Raw genomic sequence first — 20,318 nt, 5'->3', positions numbered from 1 at the left:
TTTCATTTTCTTTCATTTTCTATTTATTTTTGTTAAAGTAAAAATCAAAATTATTTACCTTACAAAGAAGTGACTAATCTGCACACTGGGGCACAGGGGGAAAAAAAAAATCCTTCCTAAATTGGGTAGGTCCACTTTAAAGACAGTGACTTTTTAGTTAACTCCGGCGTGACCTAGAAGCCGCCCAAAATCATGTTACCCAAAAGAGAGTGGAATATTATTCCCTCTGTGCTGGATGCTGTTTTCAGGAAGCTTAAGTAAGAAACAGAAGATGCCAAGTGTGTTTTCCAGGGTGGGAGAGGAGCGCGAAACCCTACACCTCGAGGCAGCGGGGGCGGGGAGCACGATCGTCACTCGGGTCCGGACTCCGTGCAGCGACAGGAGTGGCACTTGGTCCCCCCAGGTCAGGAGGTCGGCGGGGACCCTCCAACCCTTGGGGACTGGAGGGAGGGCGGTCGCCCGAATCTGTCGGGGAGAGCACAGCGCCCAGCTCGGCTCTAATTGGCCAGGGTGCTCTCTAGGTCCCACGCCGACCCGCCCTCCCAGGGAGCCCGGTCATAGCCCGGGTCTCCGCCCCTCCCCCACGCGGCGGCGACCTCCGCCTCCGCCCCGCGCGCTCGCTCACCCAGGTAGCGGCTCCGCAGCCGGGACGGGTCCTCCAGCCCCAGCGACCGTCGCCTTACGTCCCACAACAGGTGTGGGCAGGAGCCACCCCGAGACATGGCGAGGCAGGGCTGGTGGGGACCACCGCGCGGGGGCGGGGAGGACGGGGCGGGAACGCGTCCGGATCAACCCCCGCGCTCCTCTGGCACCATCCGCGCGCCGGGCCTCGCGGGCAACAGCTTAGACGGCGGCGACAGCGGCAGTGGCAGCCGCAGCTCCTTCCCCGGAGCCGCCCCGGTACACCCGGGCCAAAGCTCGCCTCATACTCTCTGCCTCGGACGACCCAGAATCTCCAGAGATGGCAACAGCCCCTCCCGTGCCCCTCCTACGGGGGGCGGAGCCGTCAATGCCCCGCCCTCTTCGCCCTGGACACTCCCCTAAGCATTTCTCGCGAGATGACGACCACCCCACCCTACCAACCATCCACCCAGGCCTAAGAGACGGAGGTCAGACAGAGGGTGTGCTCACGGCTGCCCTCACCCTAGAAGGTTGGACTCAGGTCGCTCGAATCTAATTCTCTGTGGGCAAAAGAGGAGTAGAGAAAGACGAAGCTGAGGTCTGTAGTATCTCGCTCACAAGTCTCATGAAGCAAGAGTAGTGCGATGTCATCTTTAGTGGTGGAACGGAAGACCTAAAAAGCCCATTTTAACTACGGGCCTTTTTCGTCCAAGTGAAGAGGCCAAAAGCAGGTGTGGCTTCACTTTCCCTTCTCTAACATGGCCTCCAGGGCAAGGAGCAGGAAAAGTGAAGGTTCCGCCCCGCCCCCGCGATTTAGACCAATCAGGGCGCTAGGTTCTCCCTGCGCGTGCGCACTGCGCTCGCTCAGGTTCCGCACCTGTTGCCATGACTCCTCTGTCCCCGCCCGCCGGCAAGAGGCGGGCCGCGGCTGGCTGTCTCTAAGCCTCCGCCCCGTCAGCCGTGGCTGGCGCGGCCCGGAGGTGGAGCGCTGGGACCCGGCAGAGCCAAGGGAAGGGCGCCCCAGGGGAGAGGCGGGCGCGAGGCGCGGTGCCGGGCACAGTGACGAAGAGCTGCCCTTCGCTGCCAGCCGGGTACGAGGACACCGCGAAGCCGTCACCCCGCCGCCCACCACCAGCACGCTCCCGAGATGTCAGCCGCCGGCGCCAGGGGCCTGCGGGCCTTGCACCACCGGCTCCTCGACAGAGTGGAGCTGATGCTGCCGGAGAAACTGAGGCCGCTGTACAACCACCCGGCAGGTAGGTGATGACCCAGAGTGGCTCCCGTCAGCCTCCCACTGGTCGCTGTCCCTGGCGCGACCTTACAGCCGCTGACACGGTCTTGCTGCTGGCGGCGTTTCAGGCATCCTCCCTTTGCTCTGCTGAACCGCCTCCTCTCCCAGCCTCCGGCTCTTACCCTTTGCATTTCACCTCCCTGCCTGCATTTCCAAACCAGCGAGTCGCGGGAGTTTTGTTGCATTCGCTTCCCCGAGCACAACTCGAACTCCAGACCTGGCCTTCACATTTGACGCTTTCCCACGGCCTCGGCTGCGAAGCCCTTGTCCTACCCTCTTTCCTCAGCTATCTTCACCCACGCGGGGAAGAGCTAAGTAGGCTTGCTACACCGCAGGGTTTGGAGGAAAGGTCACACTTCGTTCTGTCCTAACAGGAGGAGGACGGCCTGCACCACCAGCCTGGCCCCAAACTGGTCGCAGGATCCAGGTTACGGAATCCGTATCCTTTCCATCTTGCACCTCCAGTTTGCTGCTTTAATTCTGCCTTATAAAATTAGTAAACAAGCTGTGCCTGGACCTTATTTATGCAGACAGATCTGAATGTAATTGTGCACTATCCCGTGCTTACCTGTAGTTGTGACCTTGGGCAGAATCCTAGACCTGTGTTTTGGTTTCTGTAAAATGTGGATCGCTGTGAAGATTTAAAATAGCATATACTCGATTCTTCAGAGCTCAGCGTATGGCGGCTTTCTCTTGTCCTACTGGAAAACTGTCCTTGTGGTTGAAGAAGAAACAGTTCTATAAGAAACTAGAAAGTCCCACCCTCGGAGTCTTTATTTAAGACCTACAATTCTGTTATTTCTTTTATACGACGGGAAGTAATAATATTTATTGGGCTGGCGACCAAAATCAGATGTATTCTGACATCCTTTCCAAGCATACAATTTAGCAAATAGGAAGATATTTTAGAAATTGAAAGATTAAAGTGCTTCTGAAAAAGGGCATTTTCCACCTATACAGTCTGAACTGGTTACTAAATCTGATTTCTACTTTTATAATGGAATGAAGGATGCCTCTAAGTGAGACATTAATTTAACTCTTAATGTTCTTTACTGTAATACTGAACCCATTATAAAACAACTTCAAAGAGAGGCTGTTCTTGATGAAGAAGTTGATATAATTTGCTTCTTAGGTTTTTTTACACTGGGTTTTTTGGAGATGTGTTTTCTGCTAGAATTTCAGGATAGAAGGTTGGACAGTAGTCTGGGCATTGCAGAGGCAGGTGAATTCTGTGGAGTCAATTGTGACCCTCTTGAAGTTTCTGTTTGAATGTTAGGGAAAGGCAGTTAGAGGAGAGTTTGGGGAGGATTTTTGTCTTTTTGAGACAGGGTCTCACTTTGCAGTTCAGGCTGACCTTGAGCTCACTTTTTATCCCAGGCTGCTCTTGAACTCACAAGGGTCCTCCTGCCTCAGCCTCCTGAGTGCTGGAATTACAGACATATGCCGCCATGCCCAGCTAGGAAGAACAATTTTAAACTTGAATTAGTTCATTTATTTTCAGTGTAGGAGAAGAAACACAGGCTTATAAACCAGACAAACATAGATTGAGTCTTGGTTGTGTGACCTTGATCTTAAACTCTCCAAGCCTCAGTTTTCTAATCTATAAAATGGAAAACATAATAATCACCTTTAAGGACTGCTCTGCAAATTAAATTATATAATATCTGTAAAATATGTCTCACAGTATTTGCATTTAAACTCTCAGCAAATGTTAGTTCTCTCCCTTCTTAGCTTTTCAACACTATGCAGAGTAAGATAACCTGTCACTAAAAATTTGACATTGAAGAATGGAGAAATGGAGAAGAAGGAAAAATACAGCTAACTCATTAGTACTGAGTAAAACCCAAGCAATTACTGGATATTGAGAGTTATTCACAACTCGGGGGGTTTTATCATTAACAAGTGTGCCTAGAGACACAACAGGAAGGTTTTTTATATAAATGTGTGTCACAACTGAACTACTATGTGGCCCAGAATTTTAGGACCTTCACCCTTTATTTGCTTGTATGTTCTTCAGTAATCAGGGTACTCAGCTCACATGTGGGGATGTCATTCCCACCCACACACCACCACCATCTCAAGCAAACCTATACTCCACGTACTGTATTTATTTGTCAGAGAAATAACCTTGAAATCATGTAGTGCAGTGTTCACTTAAATGCTATTTTGCTTCTGTGGTTTGTTCTGTTTATGGTTTTAGTGTCTGCCCAGGCTTCACATGTGGAAATTTAATCCTTACTATAAGGTAGTGGTGGAAAAACCTATGGCACGCAGGCCAGAGCAGGCTCTTTATGTCATTGAAAGCTCTAAAAGGTTCACCATCACTGCTATAAGGTATAAGGGAGCCAGATGGGGTGGTACACGCCTGTGATCCCAGCTCTTGGGAGGCTGAGGCCAGCTTGAACTATATAGTGAGATCCTATTTCATAAAAGAAAAAAAAACCACAGAATTACACAGGACTATAAGGTATTAAGGGAGTGGAAATTTAATCAGACTGTGGCGCTTAGAGTTGGGATCTTGCTAAAAAGATTAGGATTAGTTATAATCTCAGGGTGGAGCCCCCATAATTCAATCCTGTTATCTTTATAAGAAGAGAGAGAGAGGGTAGGCACACACACACACACACACACTCATACTCCCTGTCTCCTGCTGTGTGATGTATTAAAACTAGCTTTGGCACAGATAAAAATGAATGATTTTTGGCAGTCAATTTCTGTGCCAGACAAGTCCTAAAGAATGCCCAAGGATGTGTGTGTAGCTGTGGTCACATAATAATGAATGGGGGGCAGGCTGAAAAAGGAGAGGGGGATGGGAAAAGGTTGATCAGGGATACTAAGTCACAGATAGGAGTGAGGGGACCCTGTGTGCCATTGCACATGAAGGTGACTACAGATACTAACCATGTAGTGTCATCTCAAAATAGAAAAAAGTATTTTGATTGCTTTCACTGGAAGTGATGTGTGAGGAGATAGCTATTTTTAGGCTGATTTAAACATTTCACCGTGTCTCTGTATGTCATAGCATCACATGAGACTCCATTAATATGTATAATTTTTATGACCTAATACTCAGTAAGGAGCATCTTCACAATGGGACATAGTGAACCCCTCAGCTCATTATGTGCGTGTATCACCAGTTCTTTTCCAAGAAGGAAGTCTCTCTTTGAGGAAAGACTCACATGTACATATATGACATGCTTTCTCGGTAGAATTCTTATAATATTTCACTAGCAATAATTCCTCCCAAAGGAACTAGAAAGTAAAATTTGGTTTATCAAGTATAGGAGTACAAATGAAGTGTGTTAATTTGTTTGAAAATTTGTTATGATTTGGTTATGATATTTACTTGCAAAAATTCTTAAATTCTTATTTGAAAAATTTGAACTTTTAAAACTCTGTTTCAGGGCCAGTGAGATAGCTCAGTGGACAAAGCACGGGCTTAGGCAAGCGCAGGGGACCAGGGTTTGATCCCCAGCACCGCATGCCACGCTGGTCACACCTCCAGGTGCACTGAGCCAGCCACCGAGACTGGGTGTGGTGGTGCATGCCTGTAATCTCAGTGTTGGGGAGGCTAAAAACAGGAGGATCATTACTCAAGCTGCATAGTGAGACCCTGTACCAAATACATTAAAATAAACAAAAAACATAAATAAAAAATAAAAATAAAAATCCGTTTCATGGACCAGGGGATTTAGTTCAGTGATGTAGTGCCTGCCTGACAAGTGTGAGGTCCTGAGTTCAATTTGTAATATCAAAAAAAAAGAAAAAAATTTTTACAAACAAATTTCACTTTAAAAATAAGACAATAGGGGCTGGGGAGATAGCTCAATAGAATAAGTGCTTGCCTGGCCAGCCCAAGGTCCTGAGTTCAATCCCTGGTACAAAAAAAAAATCAATAAAAAAAAAACACCCTAAAAATAAGACAATAAAGTACAAAAATAACTATTCTCTGTATTTTCTCTGTAGTTTCATCTTTTAAGTATATATATAAATATGAAATAGTTGTTTGATGTTTCTAACTTGTCAGTAATTGAGCCTTTCAATTACAAAGAGTAAAGTTTTAAGAAAAAAAGATGAAAATATGTTATTGGTTCTTTGTCTAAAAGAATGTACTTTTAAAGCATAGGCCTATAATCTCAGGATTCTGGAGACTGAGGCATAAGGATCGCATGTTTTAGTCCAGTCTCAGCTATGTAGCAATTTGGAGGCCAGAGTGGCTACTGCATCTAAAAATTAAAAAATTAAATTAAAAGGACTGAAAACATAGCTCAATGCAAAAGCCCTAGTGATATAAATAGTAATAATTAACTAAGGTAAAATGAACACATAAACTAAGTTTTCTTTGAAACTTTTAATCCATTGTGTGACTACAGCAATTGGAACACTACTAGTTTGCATTTATAGTTACCCAATGCTGATTATCTATAACTTGTCAGCATCCTCTGGTATTTCAGAAAAATTAGTAATTCAGACTATAATATTTGTTACTGACTTTTTTTGTATAGTACTTGGTACTGCCTAGACTACTTCAGATTTTGTTTTATTGCTTAAAATTATTCACTAAAACACCTCTCGTGATCCAAGGTTCATGTTTAAAGTTTTCTGTTGTTTTGCTTTGGGGTTTGGTTTGATTGGATTGTGGCTGGTACTCAGTTAATATTTTTAAACTGTCGCATAGCTTGGAGCAGTTGAGTAAATTAGTTACCAGGCAAACCTATTGAATAACTTGACCATTTATCCCATAAGATCAAACATGTCAGAATCTAGAGACATTACTCAGAAAACAGATTTAGGGTAGCAGGAGGAAAAAAAAAAAAAAAAAAAAAAAAAAAAAAAAAAAAAAAAAAGATTTATAACAGAAAGAGAAAAGTCTTTGGAGTTCAGAAGAAAGATGAGCACCATTTAGCAGAGACTGCAATGGCATGCTGACTTAGCTAGTGATGAAGCCGAGATTTGTGCAGGAATAAAAAATAAACTAGTGATGAAGCTAGGTGACACCTGTAATCTAAGCACCTGAGGGCTGAGGCAAGAGGATCGCTATAAGTTCAAGGCCAGCCTGGGCCACAAAGCAAGACCCTGTCTCATAAATTTTTTTTTAACAATTAAAAAATAAACTTAGTAACTGATACTGCACATGATGCAGAGATTCTGTATAACCAAGAAAAATGATCTAAGTGCAATGGTAGAATTCTCAAAGTTCAAACTAAATTAAATTGTAAGGGGCTTTGAGAAGACCAAGAGTACAGTCTGCTATGGAGAGAGGACTGTTGTTTAATGGAAAACCTTTTTTTGATTGGCATCATTCCTAGGCAGGGTTAGTTTAATAAAATCCTATTAACAAATGCACACTTGTCAGCAGGCATAATGGCACACATCTATAATCCCAGCATTTGGGAGGCTGAAGCAGGAGGATCAAGTTTGAGGTCAGTCTGAGCTGTACAGTGAGCTTAAGGCCAAGCTGGACTATTGTAGCAAGACCTTGGCTCAGAAGATAAAAAGACAACACATACATTTGTTTGTCAAGGAAGATTAAGAAACAGGCTTTATCTTTAAGCAATCCAGGGTCTGGTGAAAATGACAGATGCTTGAATAATGATTTTAATCATTTAATGATTTTATCAGTATAGAAAACAGTAGGTGAACATGCAGGCCACTGTGGCAGTTGGAGAAGCAGTGTTTAACCTAATCCAGGAGTGTTGAAGAAGGGATCCTTAAATTAGATGAAGACAGGGCAGAGTATCTGGAGGGACAGCAGGAGCTAGTGTACAGCCATCAGCAGCGTGAATGCAATTGAATGTTTGCCTGGCTTTGGCCGGAGTCTTTGCCTCTTGGCATTAGAGCAGGACGCTTCCTTGCTGAGGGCCTTTGTGCCATGCAATAGAGGATGTTGAACAGCATCCTGGCCTCTGCCCACTAGTTGGCAGCAGCGGCGGCAGCACTCTCCCTACTGGTTCTGGCAGCTAAAAATACCTCCACTGTGCAAGTTCTCTGGAGGCACAATCACTGGAGGGTGAAAAGCAGCAGTCCAATCTAAAATTTAGATAATACTGCCAAGCTTGTATTCTAAACCTAAATGCCTTCATGTGTTCTTTTACTTTCTTCTATAGTAAAAATTTATTTTTCAAGTCAAGCTTGTCTTAACCAAAGAAAGAAATTAAATTCTGTATCTTTTCAAGATGAAAAAAATGATGTGACTGCAGTTCTAGAGATAGTGGTGGCTGTGATCAGAACAGTGCAGAACTTAGAGAACTGGATGAAAGATAAGTACAGTTAAGCCAAAGCTGAATTTGGATAGATTTCTTTGTTTTGTTTTTATGTTGCTTGAGACAGGTTCTTACTGTATATGTAGCTCAGGTTTCCTTGAATTCATAGTGATTCTCCTGCCTCAGCATCCTCAGTGCTGGGATTACAGGTATGTGCCACCACCCTCAGCTAAATAAATTTTTTTCATTCAGCGTAGGAACATCAAATTTAGAACACCTTGCTAGTTTTGTTTATTTATTTCTTACTTATCTTTTTGAAACAAGGTCTCACTATGCAGTTCAGCCTGGCCACAAGCTCACTTTGTAGCCCAAGCTGGTCCCAAAGCCACAACGATCCTACTGCCTCAGCCTCCCGAGTGCTGGGATTACAGGTGTGTGCCACCATGCCTGGCCCTAGTTTTAATTCTTATAGCAACCATTTCAGCACTATATCCAGATTTGTTCCACAACTAAAATACAGAATTTTTTTTGGTGCTAGAGTTTGAACCCAGGACCTCCTATATGCCAAGCACGTGCTCTGCAACTCAACTATGCCTTTAACCCTTAAATTGGAAAAGTTTAGAAGGATACAGGAAAGTAAAACCTTTTAGATATAAGATACCCATGATATCTGAATTTCTCTTTAAAACCATTTCTGCTCACCGAAAGACAGGTCTGTGCCACAATCTCCTAGTGTATGAAGAATAACCCTAAAGATGGTATCTGAAAGGTCAAAAACGAGGCAGCCGAAGCCACGCAGAACCTGACCAGACACACTGACACGAGTAAAAGCAGGTTTATTGGAGGTACATGCGGAGGTGGAAGCTCATGCAGAGGGCTGTCTTGTGAACCAAGACAGCACCAAACAAAGGGGGGCAAGAGACTTCGTAGGAGCATGATTGTGGGCTGGACCAGCCAGGTCACAGGTGGACATTATTTGTCTTCCTTGTGGTTGAATCAGAGTCAGGTGGACCTATTCTGTGGTTTTGGTTTGGCTCTGCATGGGACCAAGGGGGAGAGAGTTTGGGGGCAGGATGCCTGGGGAACTTTTTGAGTCCTGGCCTATCAGCATCCAACTCCTTTGAAGCCTGCAACAGAAGGACTTTAGGATTCATTAGAAAATCGCCAAACTCCATTTCTAAATATCAAGCTGATACAAAAATCCCAGGGGTTTTGTGCTGAACTACAATGGCTAGACAGCTCATTTTTATTCTGAGATTGGGTCTTACTAAGTTGCTGAGTTGGTTGCAGCCTCCCACAATGCTGAAATTACAGCTCTAGGCAGCTTGAAAGTTATGTAAGAGAACAGTGACTTTCGACAAATTTAAGATCTGTTTGATTCACAAGCATTTTTTGTTTTGTAAAAGAAGAAAGTTATAGGCCTGGTGCTATGGGGATGTATATCAGTATAGAGGCCCTGAGTTCAGTGCCCAGGAGCACAAAAAATACTTATGATAAGAATCAGATCTTAAACTTCTCAAATTTTCTGGTAAGTCGCTGTTCTCTTATATAAAACTGCTTGATTTTCATGTTAAGGAATAAATGTATTTTGTGATTCAGAGTCATAGGTGCATGCACAGTACACTAAGGGCTCTGGTAGGTAGTGGACTCGGCATGTTTACTATATTTTACATTCCCTTGGAAAAAATCCTTGTCTTTATTCATTCTGTCCCCTCACCATTAAAAGGAGTACATGAGTTGAAAATTACTAAGGAGCAGTAGTTTTAATTATTTGAAGGCTTAGGTTGTAATCTGCTCCTTGGCCTGAGAGGTCATGGACCTTGTAAACCTCATAGATAACACTAAAGCTCTGGATTACTGCTATCTGAATTTCCTTCCAGCTCCAAAGCATCATGCACACATATCAAATTCAGAGTTTCTTAAGAAACCAGTATCTGCAGTACTTGACATTTATTTACACTTTGCACAAAAAAACGATGGGTACAAGGCTGACCAAAGCAATAACCCTGCTGTGAACTAGTTGACCAGGGGTCCTTCATCTTTCCTGTGAACTTGACAGGCCCCTTGATCCTAGGATACTAGTTGACTGCTGGCTTAGCGTGGGCAAGACCCTAGATTTGATCCTCTAGACTTTTCCCTGCACAATTGATTCATTAACTTTTAATAGACTATGTAGATTTTTTGCAAGAACTCTTACCATAATACATAAGGTAAAATGTCATTTATAGTTAAGATACAATAAAATTAGTGAATATACATATATCTACTAAGGCTAATAATACTAAAATTCCTTTTTTTTTTTTTTTTTCAATTTCCCCAATTTGAAAATCATCCATGGATGAACCTTAAATGTGGAACATTCAGTTCCTTTTTCAAGGCAATGCACTGGTAATCATTTCTAAAACCATCTCCATTATACCTTAATTTTTAGTATGTCACAAAAATACGGGTAACTGAGGAGATAAGAACAACCTGAGAGAGACTGATAGAGTGATAGTGCCTTTATAAATGTTAATGTAGTGAATTTCTAACTGGTGGTCAACTTATTACACCCAGCTGAGTTAAACTAGTGTGGTGTTGGGTGCCAGAGGCCCGCCTGAGGGTTGTTGCCAGCAGCATAAAGGCAGAACAGAAGCTGCTGAAACACTGTTAGGGATGCTTTTTGGAGAAGCTGTTCGAAGCTGCTAGTTCTCTTGGGCTGTTCTGCTGGAGGAACTTATTATGCTGGCTTTCCCATTGAACTTTGGAGAAGCTCTGGTCCTCATTTTCAACATCACTTCCTGTCTCCAGAGGGGAAAATGGTGCACTGCTCAGCCTCACAAAGCTTGTTTCATTGGCTTTCTTGATGGGAACTCTGCTTTCCTCATTGCTGGAGGAGCTCAGGACCTCACTTCTGAGGATGGCGGTGGTACTTTTGTGGGAACTCTGGTTCTTACCTTGAGCACTGCTTCCTAGCTCCGGTTCGAACTCCTCAGCCTGCTAGCACAGATCCTTCATCACACTGGCATAGACTTCCTAGCTTCCGCCACTGACTTTTGGGCCTTTCCAGCACAGATCCGTGAGGATCCAGGCCCTCAGCTGGGTTCTTTAGTATTTAGTGTGTGGATAGATTTCTTGTACTTGTTGTATATGATTCTTGAATAATTCCTTATAAACTAATATTATAAAATGTGTTCTGTGTTCTATTGTTCCCCTTGCAAAAACCCCAAATCATAACAGTTAATTAATGCAAAGTTAGTGGGAAACATAGCAAAAGTGATTGGAAATAGATTAATAAAACATTACATTTGTGAAATTGGGTGACAGTTGTTTAAAACATATATAAAATATTTGGCTTATTTTTTAACCTTTTTTTTTTCCAGGTCCTAGAACAGTATTTTTCTGGGCTCCAATTATGAAATGGGTAAGTCTGAATTTTTTTTTTTTTTTTTTTTTTTTTTTTTTTGGCAGTGGGGGTGTAATGAGAGGTGAGTGTTGAAACAGGGTTTCTCTATGTAGTTCAGGCTAGACTTGAACTCATTTCGATCCTCTTGTGTCAGCCTCCTAAGCGCTGGGATTACAGGCATGTGACCCACCTAGCTAGTCTGTTTTGCAGGAACTATTAAGAACACATTCTTTAATAAGAACCTTCTATTTTGAGATAGATTTTCTGAAGGATATGCTTTACAATATTATCCATGTGTCTCTAAATAATTTACAAAAAATACTCAATTTTTACAACATAGAATATACTACCCACTTTAGTTTTTCTGAAGTCCCTAGATAAGAGGCCTTCTGGGAGCATATTTCCTATCAGAACATAATTTTGGATCCCTAGGAACATGAAATTTCATTCTAAAATTTTACCACTGATCTGAGGATGTTATAATAGGCACAAGGATTTATAAGGGCCTGGATTTGATCTCCAACATAAGGGAGAAAAAAAAGCCAGGCATGATAGCATGTACCTGTAGTCTCAGCTACTGGGGAGGCCAAGGCAGAATCGTTTGAGCTCAGGAGTTCAAGGACAGCCTGGACAACATGGTGGAACTGTGTGTCTGTTTCTGTCTGTCTCTGTCTCTGTCTCTGTCTCTGTCTCTGTCTCTCTATATTAAGTAAAAAAACCAAACAAAATAACTTACTAATATAGTATAAGACAGACAGAAAAACATTTGTCTCAAAGAGTAGGTGGGTTTATCCAAGAATATATATTATTAACATTCAGTAAATGATAGTGCCTAGGACTTCTAACTCCAAACCCAATACTTTTGCCCTATACCAGAGTTTTCTAAAGTTTTTATTAGGCTTGGGGTGGCAGTGGGAGATCTTGGTGGCCATTTGTGGCAAATCACTGAATTATTATTGAGAGGTCCAGTTTTGATCTATCCTGTGCTTCTCAAAGTGCATCCCTGGCTGTGCACAGATGACTTGTTAGAAATGCAAATATTCACAGTAGAATCCAACAGAAATAAAATACCTAGGAATCAATCTAACAAAAGAAGTAAAAAGACCTATATACTGAAAAATACAGTACTCTGAAAAAGGAGATTGAAGAGGATATCAGAAAATGGAAAGTTATCTCTTTCTCATGGATATGAAGAACCAGTGTAGTGGCCACACTTCAAAAATTGCTGTACAAATTTAATGCAATCCCAATCAAAGTATCGTTAGCATACCTCACAGAACTAGAGAAAACATTTCTAAAATTCATTTGGAACCAGAAAAAAACTAGAATAGCAAAAGCAATTCTGGGCAAAAAAAGCAAAGCAGGGGGCAGTACAATCCCCAACTTGAAATTATACTACAAAGCTACTGTGTTAAAATCAGCATGGTAATGGCAAAAAATATACACAAATGACCTGAGGATCAGTGGAAGAGACTAGAAGATACAATACAACTCCAAACACTCAGCCACCCTATCTTTGACAAAGCAGCCAAACTTGCTCACTGGAAGAAAGATAGTCTCTCTAATAAGTGGTGCTGGAAAAACTGACTCTCCACATGCTGAAGACTAAAACTAGATCTATGTCTATCACTATGAACTAAAGTCAAAATGGATCAAAGATCTAAATAATAAATCAAGCATTTAATCTACTGGAAGAAAAAGTGGGTAGAAATCTTGAAGACATAGGTGTAGGCAGAGAGTTCATGAACAAAACCCAAACTGCATGAGACATGCTTCAGAGCATCAATAACTGTCAGCTCGCCTTATTAAAAAGCTTTTGTATAGCAGAAGAAATCAACAGAGTGAAAAGACAACCCACAAAGTGGGAAAAAAAATTAGCCAATTGTCTCTCAAAGGATTTATATGTAGAACATATAAAAAATTGAAAAAATCAAAGACCCCATCGAGAAATGGGCATCTGAGATGAATGTGCATGTCTCAGATGAAGAAATACAAGTGGCAAATAAATAGATGAAAAAAATGTTCAACATTAGTCACCTGAGAAATGCAAATTAGCACGAGATTCCATCTCCACAAAGAATGGCTGTCATCAAGAAACTAGCCAATATCAAATGCTGGAGGGGCTGTGGTGAAAAAAGAACTCTTCTCCGCTGTTGGTGGCCGTGCATACTTGTGCAGCTGTGGAAATCAGTATGGAGATTCCTCCAAAAGCTAGGATTAGCAGCCCCATTTAACCCTGCTATTCCCCTTCTGGGTAATTTCCCAGAAGAATGAAAACCATCATACCACGGTGATATATATGCACCCATGTTTATAGCAGCACAATTTATAATAATAGCTAGATTATAGGAACCACCCAAATGCCCATCATCCAAGGAATGGATTAAAAAGATGTGGCATTTTTATACAGTGGAGTACGAATGAGCCATAAAGAAGGATAAACTGGAAACTTTTATAGGTAAATGGATGCACCTTGAGACCATACGCATAAGTGAAATAAATCAGACTCGCATGTGTAAACATCATATTGTCTCCCTGGTGTGAGAAACTGACAAATAAGATCTAGGATGGGAAGAAATTGTTCAAAAGGAACTGGATAGGGGAAAGGGGAAAATGCCAGTTAGTTATACTATTAGCATCTCTTAGTTCATAGAAAAGGAAGGTTTGCACTGATATCAGAGAATTTTATGCCCATGTCTCGTACTCTAAGTAACTACTTTAATGATAGCTTGCAGTATATTAGCTATTGTTATTCTCCTATCATCCTGTTATAAGCTTAGCTTTAAGAAAGAAATGCAGATGTGTAGGCTACACCACATACATCCGAACCTCCAGGGGCAGAGCCCAGTAAGCTGTTTCTTCATGATTTTCCTGGTCACTACAGTACCCTCTAACATTTGAAAATTTCTGGTCTTAGGGAATAGAAAGGCTAATTTACTAAAATTACCATTTCAGCCATCTTAAGGGTGAAGTTCAGTAGTGCTAAATGGATTTACATCGTTATACCACCATTCCCCACAACTCTTTGCATCTTGCTAAACTTAAGACCAGGGCTGGGTGTGAGGGCACACACTCAATTCTAGTACTGAGGAGGCTGAGGCAGGAGGAGCACCACAAGTTCAAGGACGATTATAGGAGTTGGAGGCCAGCCTGAGTAATAGAGTGAAACACTGTCTCTGAAGAAAAGGTAAGTGGAAAAGGTACAACAACTACTAACATATGCCAGCAAATAAAGTATCTATTGGGAGTATAAACAATACCAACTGCTGATTTTTTCCAAAAGTGAATGCTAGAATAGAAATATAACTTCATGAATATATTCACCAAGCCACGGTATCGTCCATAGCCCCAGTAGAATTTCTTTGGAATGGCAGTTTCCATCCTGCAGAAGTAAAACAAATGCAGTGCAGGGAAATATGCGTGGAGGGTTAGAAGAAAGGTGTAAGAGGGATGATTTTTAAACTGGAAGCATTGCTCTTTTAAAATACTAACTGTATTAACTCAAAACTGTATGAGCTTGTTTTAAATTTATGTGTTAAACTCAAAGTATCTGCTCCATTTAAGATCAAAGTCTTTGGCTGATTTGCATTTTCCATACAAGAGTATGTTTTAGGGACTCAATAAAATCATAAAAATAATTTATAAAAATGGCATTTTCTAATGACATGTATAGGATGAGCTTTAAAGTACTCAAAATGGGAAAGGGAGGTGAGGAGGTAAAAATCTCCACAACTGATGACTCTGGATTTGAATTTTGTGTTAATAAAAATTGCTTTAGTAAGTTTTCTGATTTCTGCAATAAAGTAGCAAAACTAACCTTCTAATAAAAACTTGTAGCTAAACTTTCTGAGTGCTAATGGTAGGATATGAATGAGATTCTATAAAAGGTAATATCAAGGAAGTACAACAAAAAAAACAAAACACAACAGAATTATATCACAAATGTATACTAATAAAAAACTAAAAGAAAAATAAATCGACCAAAAAACTAAAATTGTAACAGACCTTTTCTGATACTTCCACTTGAATATAATAACATGACCTAATCCCAGCACTCGAGAGCCTGAGGCAGGAGGGTCACATGAGCCTGGGCTGCATAGAGTCCAAGGTCAGCCTGCACTACCTAGCTAGGCCCTGTCTCTAAAAACACCAGCCACACCAAAAAATACATAGAATGAAGGGCAGACTCCTTCCTGAATTCACTGTATTGTCCATTGTGCCATCCATTTTCTTACCTGTTGGATTCTGTAATGATGGAAGTGTCATCAGACTTGTGCAACTGTGGAAATCAGTATGGAGATTCCTCAAAAAGCTGGGATTAGCAGCCCCATTTGACCCAGCTATTCCCCTTCTGGGTTTCTTCCCAGAAGAATGAAAAACATCAAACCACAGCAATTTATGTGCATTTGACTTGAAGTCGCGAACCATCCCTCCCTGCTCACTATGCCTGTTCTTTCTGTGTCCCGCCTATCTCCAGGGCTTGGTGTGCGCTGGCTTGGCAGACATGGCCAGACCTGCGGAGAAGCTCAGCACTGCTCAGTCCACGGTTCTGATGGCTACAGGTAAAGGAAATGCATGTCTTCCGTATTCCTGTCAAACATAAATTATTTGTGTTTTAGTTCATGGTTACTTAATCAGTTTTTGAAATGTATATACATATACGTGTGCCTGCAAAGGAATCCACAGCTTTCTCAAGTTCTACAAATTCATTGTCTTGTGTGTGATGGAGACAGAGGAAGGTTATTTGCAATAAATTTTTGTTTTCTAAGTTTTCGCAATGAAAATATTTTTATAAGTAGGAAAAAAGTTACATTGCTATTCATTTGCCCTTTAATGCCAGAACTGAGAATTTTATGTAATGTTGAATTATAAAAATATTTTTGAAAACTCAGACAACAGCATTTCTTCATCCTTCACTCCACATTTTTATCGTGGTCTTATTTATAATGATTTTACCCCAATATCAAATATTCTGATGTTATTGCAGCAGTACTTCTGCTTTTAAAAGAAAATATTTTGTTTCAACAGGATTTATTTGGTCAAGATACTCACTGGTAATTATACCAAAAAATTGGAGTTTGTTTGCTGTGAACTTCTTTGTGGGGGCAGCAGGGGCCTCTCAGCTCTTACGTATTTGGAGGTAAGCCTACCAATGTATTTTTAAACTGCTTCAGAAGCTAGCCAGATGGCAACATTTTTTTTTGAGATTCACATATAACTAACTCTAAGGCAGGAATGTGGCTGAGTCAGAAATTAACATTTCTAGAAAAGTCTCCAGGATTACAAATAGGTTAAAAGCAGTTAAGCCAGGTGTGGTGGAATGTAGCAAACTGCCAGTCCCAGGTCCCTTTCCCAGCTACTCCTCCAGCCTTCCCCTCCTAGGCGCAGCTCAACTGGGCTCAGCTGGTAGAGACCTAGCCATGCTCTGGTTTGTTCCCCAGACCCTGAGGCTAAAGAGAACGACAGACACAGAGTCAGTTTAGCAGGCTGGCAGCCGGGGGACTCTTGCCACCTCTGGGGAGAGGAGCCCGGGCGTCTGGCTTGTCCTGCTTTTATTCACCCAGGTACAGGTATAAGCTGTTAAAGTAACATAAAGTTCACCTGCCTTGCAACATCCACATGCTCAGGTAAGCAATTTCATCTCAGGTTTACTGACATTTGCCTACAGCCTGCCACATGCCATCCTCTGCATGTTGCTTTCCTCTGTGCTTATGGAAGAGACCAATTAGGCCTCAATTCTCCTCTGGTCTCCTACAGTGGTACACACCTGTAATCGCAGCACTCAGGAGGATGAGGCAGGAGGGGCAACACCAGTTCAAGGCCAGCCTAGGCTCTACAGTGAGTTCAAGGCCAGCTTGAACTACATAGTGAGATCCTGTCTCAAAAAATAAAATAACGAAAGAAAGAAAAGAAAATTTAAATTCCCCCCCCCCCCGAAACCAGGGATTGAACTCAGGCCCTTACGCTTGTCAGGGAAGCACTTATTCTACTGAGCCATCTCCCCGGCCCTAAATCTTTTTTTTTTTTTAACAGCTAAGCAAAATAGTGCCAAGTTTTTTTAGATCTAAATGCATTGTCTAGATGGATAACCTTTCTACATAGTTCCTTTTATTAATACAGCACAAAAAACTGGGCACAGAAGAGCACTTCTGTAATCCTAGCTACTCAGGAGCTTGATGCAAGAGGACTGAAAGTTCAAGGCCAAACCCTGGCAACTTAGCAAGGCCTTGTCTCAAAGTAAAATTTTTTCAATGAAAATAAGAATGGGCTGGAGATGTGACTCAGTGGTAGAGTATTTGCCTAGCATGCACAAGACCCTGGGTTTAATCCCCATTACTAAAAATAAAAGGAAATAAATAAATAGATAAATAAAATGAGATTTATGAAGTAATTTCCAAGTAAACCTTTTATCATTTACTTTGTTATATATAATAAAGTGAGACTTGAAAGTAAAGTTGCATAGTATAGGAAATAACATTTAGAGTAAGATCACTGGTTATAGTTCTTAAAATACTTACTCAGTAAGGATAACATGATCAAGTATTAGAAATCAAGATCTTCTAGCTGGGCACAGTGGTGCACTCCAGTGATCCCAGGTACTTGAGAGGCTGAGGCAAGAGGATCACAAGTTCCAGTCCACTCTAGGGAACTGAGTAAGATGCTGTATCAAAAACTAAAAAGGCCAGGAATGCAGTTCAATGGTAGAGAAGACCTGTAACCAAACAAAAGAGAGAAAAAAAAAATCAAAATCTTTTCAGCATTGTAGGCAGAAGGTACACTTGTGGAATAACTTCCTTCTCCTGGTCTTAAACGATTTTACTCAGTTGAAAGTTAGGGAGAATAGTAAGCACAATCCAGAGTGTTGTAGAGAGAGAATCTATGGCTTTATTCTTATTTTATCTCTGCATTAATGAACATTAAGCATGACTAAACTTAAGTCTTTATAACTCATTGACCTACTTAAGTATACTCTGGTTGAGCAGGAACCTATTCCCGATTGATTTTATTCTTAGGTGCTTTGTGGGTGTAAAGCAAGTAATTCTAGTTGACCACATGTTCCTAAAATTTTATGTATATGTTCATACTGGTCATATTCTTATATAGTTGAAGAATGAAAATAATCCCTAAGATAGTACTTTCACATAGGAAATGGTTATGTCAGGGAAGCTGTTGAAACTTTTTGATAGGACCTCACTGTGAACACAGACGTGCACATAGCCCCTTTGAGCCACTCTCCCTTCTGCCTGTTGCTAAGACTGTACTCACAACTTCACAGCCAGTCGGCAACTGGGATGACTGTATTTAGCTCTGCTGGCCACTTGACAACTGAGAAAGAAGAAATGCAGTGTTTCCACTCTCTCCTTACCTTAAATTTATTATTACTAATGGTTATTTTTCTTCCTGTTTTTTTTATAGATATCACCAAGAACTAAAAGCTAAAGCAATCAATTGAGAGTTCCAGATCACCTGAACAATCTAAGCGTGGACATAACCACCAGGACCTGGTTCATTACTTGATTACTCATAAGGCCATTCTAACTGGGCTAATGTTCCGAAAGCACACACAAAAAAAGTCTAGCTGTAATTGGTAACTAGTGCTTGGTTCCACAAAAAAATAAAACAAACTTTTAATAAGTCTCTCTTTACATATGACTTAAGGCACTTATCTATGAATATTAGTGACGTATTTTTCTACCATTCATCTGTAATAAATCACCCTTGTCATACGTACCTTAGCCTCCTGTTTTAGTTAGCAAAGGTGTGCACATAAAAGTGTAAACAATCTGAACAAAGTGAACACTATTTAATGTTGGGTAATCAAGTAGCTCTGAGTGGAAGGAGGTAATACTGAAGGAGAAGAAATAGAAATAAGTAAGAAATAGTGGAATAACAAAGTGACCTCAGACTTTTGGTTTTTGCAGCACCAGAATTAAATTCAGGGAGTTCTGAGCTACATCCTCAGCCCTTTTTTATTTATTTATTTTTGGTTTGAGACCGAGTCTGACTAAGTTGCCCAAGCTGGCTGCACACTCATGACCCACCTACCTCATCCTCCCTAGTAGTTGGGATTACAGATGTGCGCCACCACGCCCCACTACCTCACACTATGTAAAAGCATTTAACATGTTTTGAAGTTTTTTTTTTTTCCTGTTTGCTTGTTTGCATTGTATGAACTTATTTTTACAGCTACAGATTTGTTTTTCAGATGTCTATACACAAGGTCAGCTTTAAAATTCTGAGTGGCCAGCTGTCCCCAAACCTCTGTCCTCCCAAATGCTGGAATTACAGTCATGCACCACCACTCCCAATTGATTACAGCTGATTTTGGTCTAGGATTAGTAATAGTTTTTTAACCACATTCATAACTTAAACAATACAGCAGAACATGCTCTGAGTTTAACAGACCTGAATTTGAATCCCAGTCCTGCTGATTTATAAACTCTGATTTGATCAAGTTCCTAGCAGAGTGCTTGAGACCTAAGTAGGCATTCTGTAAGTGGTGCCTTTGTCCCCATTATGAGGAGAGCCTGGGCCTAGATTTCTCCATCCTAGACATAATAGTCTGTTTGAAGTGCTCGGGAAGTGGATCTTCATTAGAACTATAATCAGATGGATCAACAGAGCAAGTTATTTTAAAAAGTGAAGACATGAGGAATTTCTGCCAACTTGCGGGAACCCCCAGACCCAGTCCTAGCCCAGGTCCAGTGAGTGTGTGGAGAGCTTCCTGCTACCCTGCACCAGCGGGACCAGTCCCAGCCCAGGCGCAGCGTGGGCCGGACCCTCTCCCGCCCCCTCGGGGCCGCACCCCACCCCTCCC

The 20,318-nt window shown here is 41.6% G+C and overlaps 2 protein-coding genes across 10 annotated transcripts in view; one reads left to right on the top strand and one right to left on the bottom strand.

Annotated features, from left to right (window-relative positions):
• Nucleotides 1-968, bottom strand: part of Dcaf6 (DDB1 and CUL4 associated factor 6) — a 169,501-nt gene extending 168,533 nt beyond the window's left edge. For 7 of the 9 annotated variants that reach the window (XM_023706304.1, XM_004646043.2, XM_023706305.1 and 4 more), the window contains exon 1: nt 626-967. In XM_023706304.1, the coding sequence (XP_023562072.1) occupies nt 626-722 (97 nt within the window). In that variant the 5' untranslated portion in view covers nt 723-967. Of the gene's footprint in view, nt 1-625 lie in introns of all 9 variants that reach the window. The other 2 variants (XM_023706302.1, XM_023706303.1) reach the window with 1 other exon arrangement.
• A 592-nt stretch (nt 969-1,560) lies between these two features.
• On the top strand, nt 1,561-19,231 carry Mpc2 (mitochondrial pyruvate carrier 2). Its single transcript, XM_004646042.2, has 5 exons — nt 1,561-1,877; nt 11,478-11,518; nt 15,978-16,062; nt 16,529-16,640; nt 18,917-19,231. The coding sequence occupies exons 1-5, from the start codon at nt 1,769-1,771 to the stop codon at nt 18,951-18,953; spliced, it is 384 nt and encodes a 127-aa protein (XP_004646099.1). The 5' UTR covers nt 1,561-1,768; the 3' UTR covers nt 18,954-19,231.
• Nucleotides 19,232-20,318: the final 1,087 nt, after the last annotated feature.

Source organism: Octodon degus, unplaced genomic scaffold, assembly GCF_000260255.1.
Source record: "Octodon degus isolate 3935 unplaced genomic scaffold, OctDeg1.0 scaffold00250, whole genome shotgun sequence".
NCBI classification, from domain to species: domain Eukaryota; kingdom Metazoa; phylum Chordata; class Mammalia; order Rodentia; family Octodontidae; genus Octodon; species Octodon degus.
The sequence above is the reverse complement of the archived record's forward strand: the minus strand, read 5'-3'. Positions and strand labels throughout refer to the sequence as shown.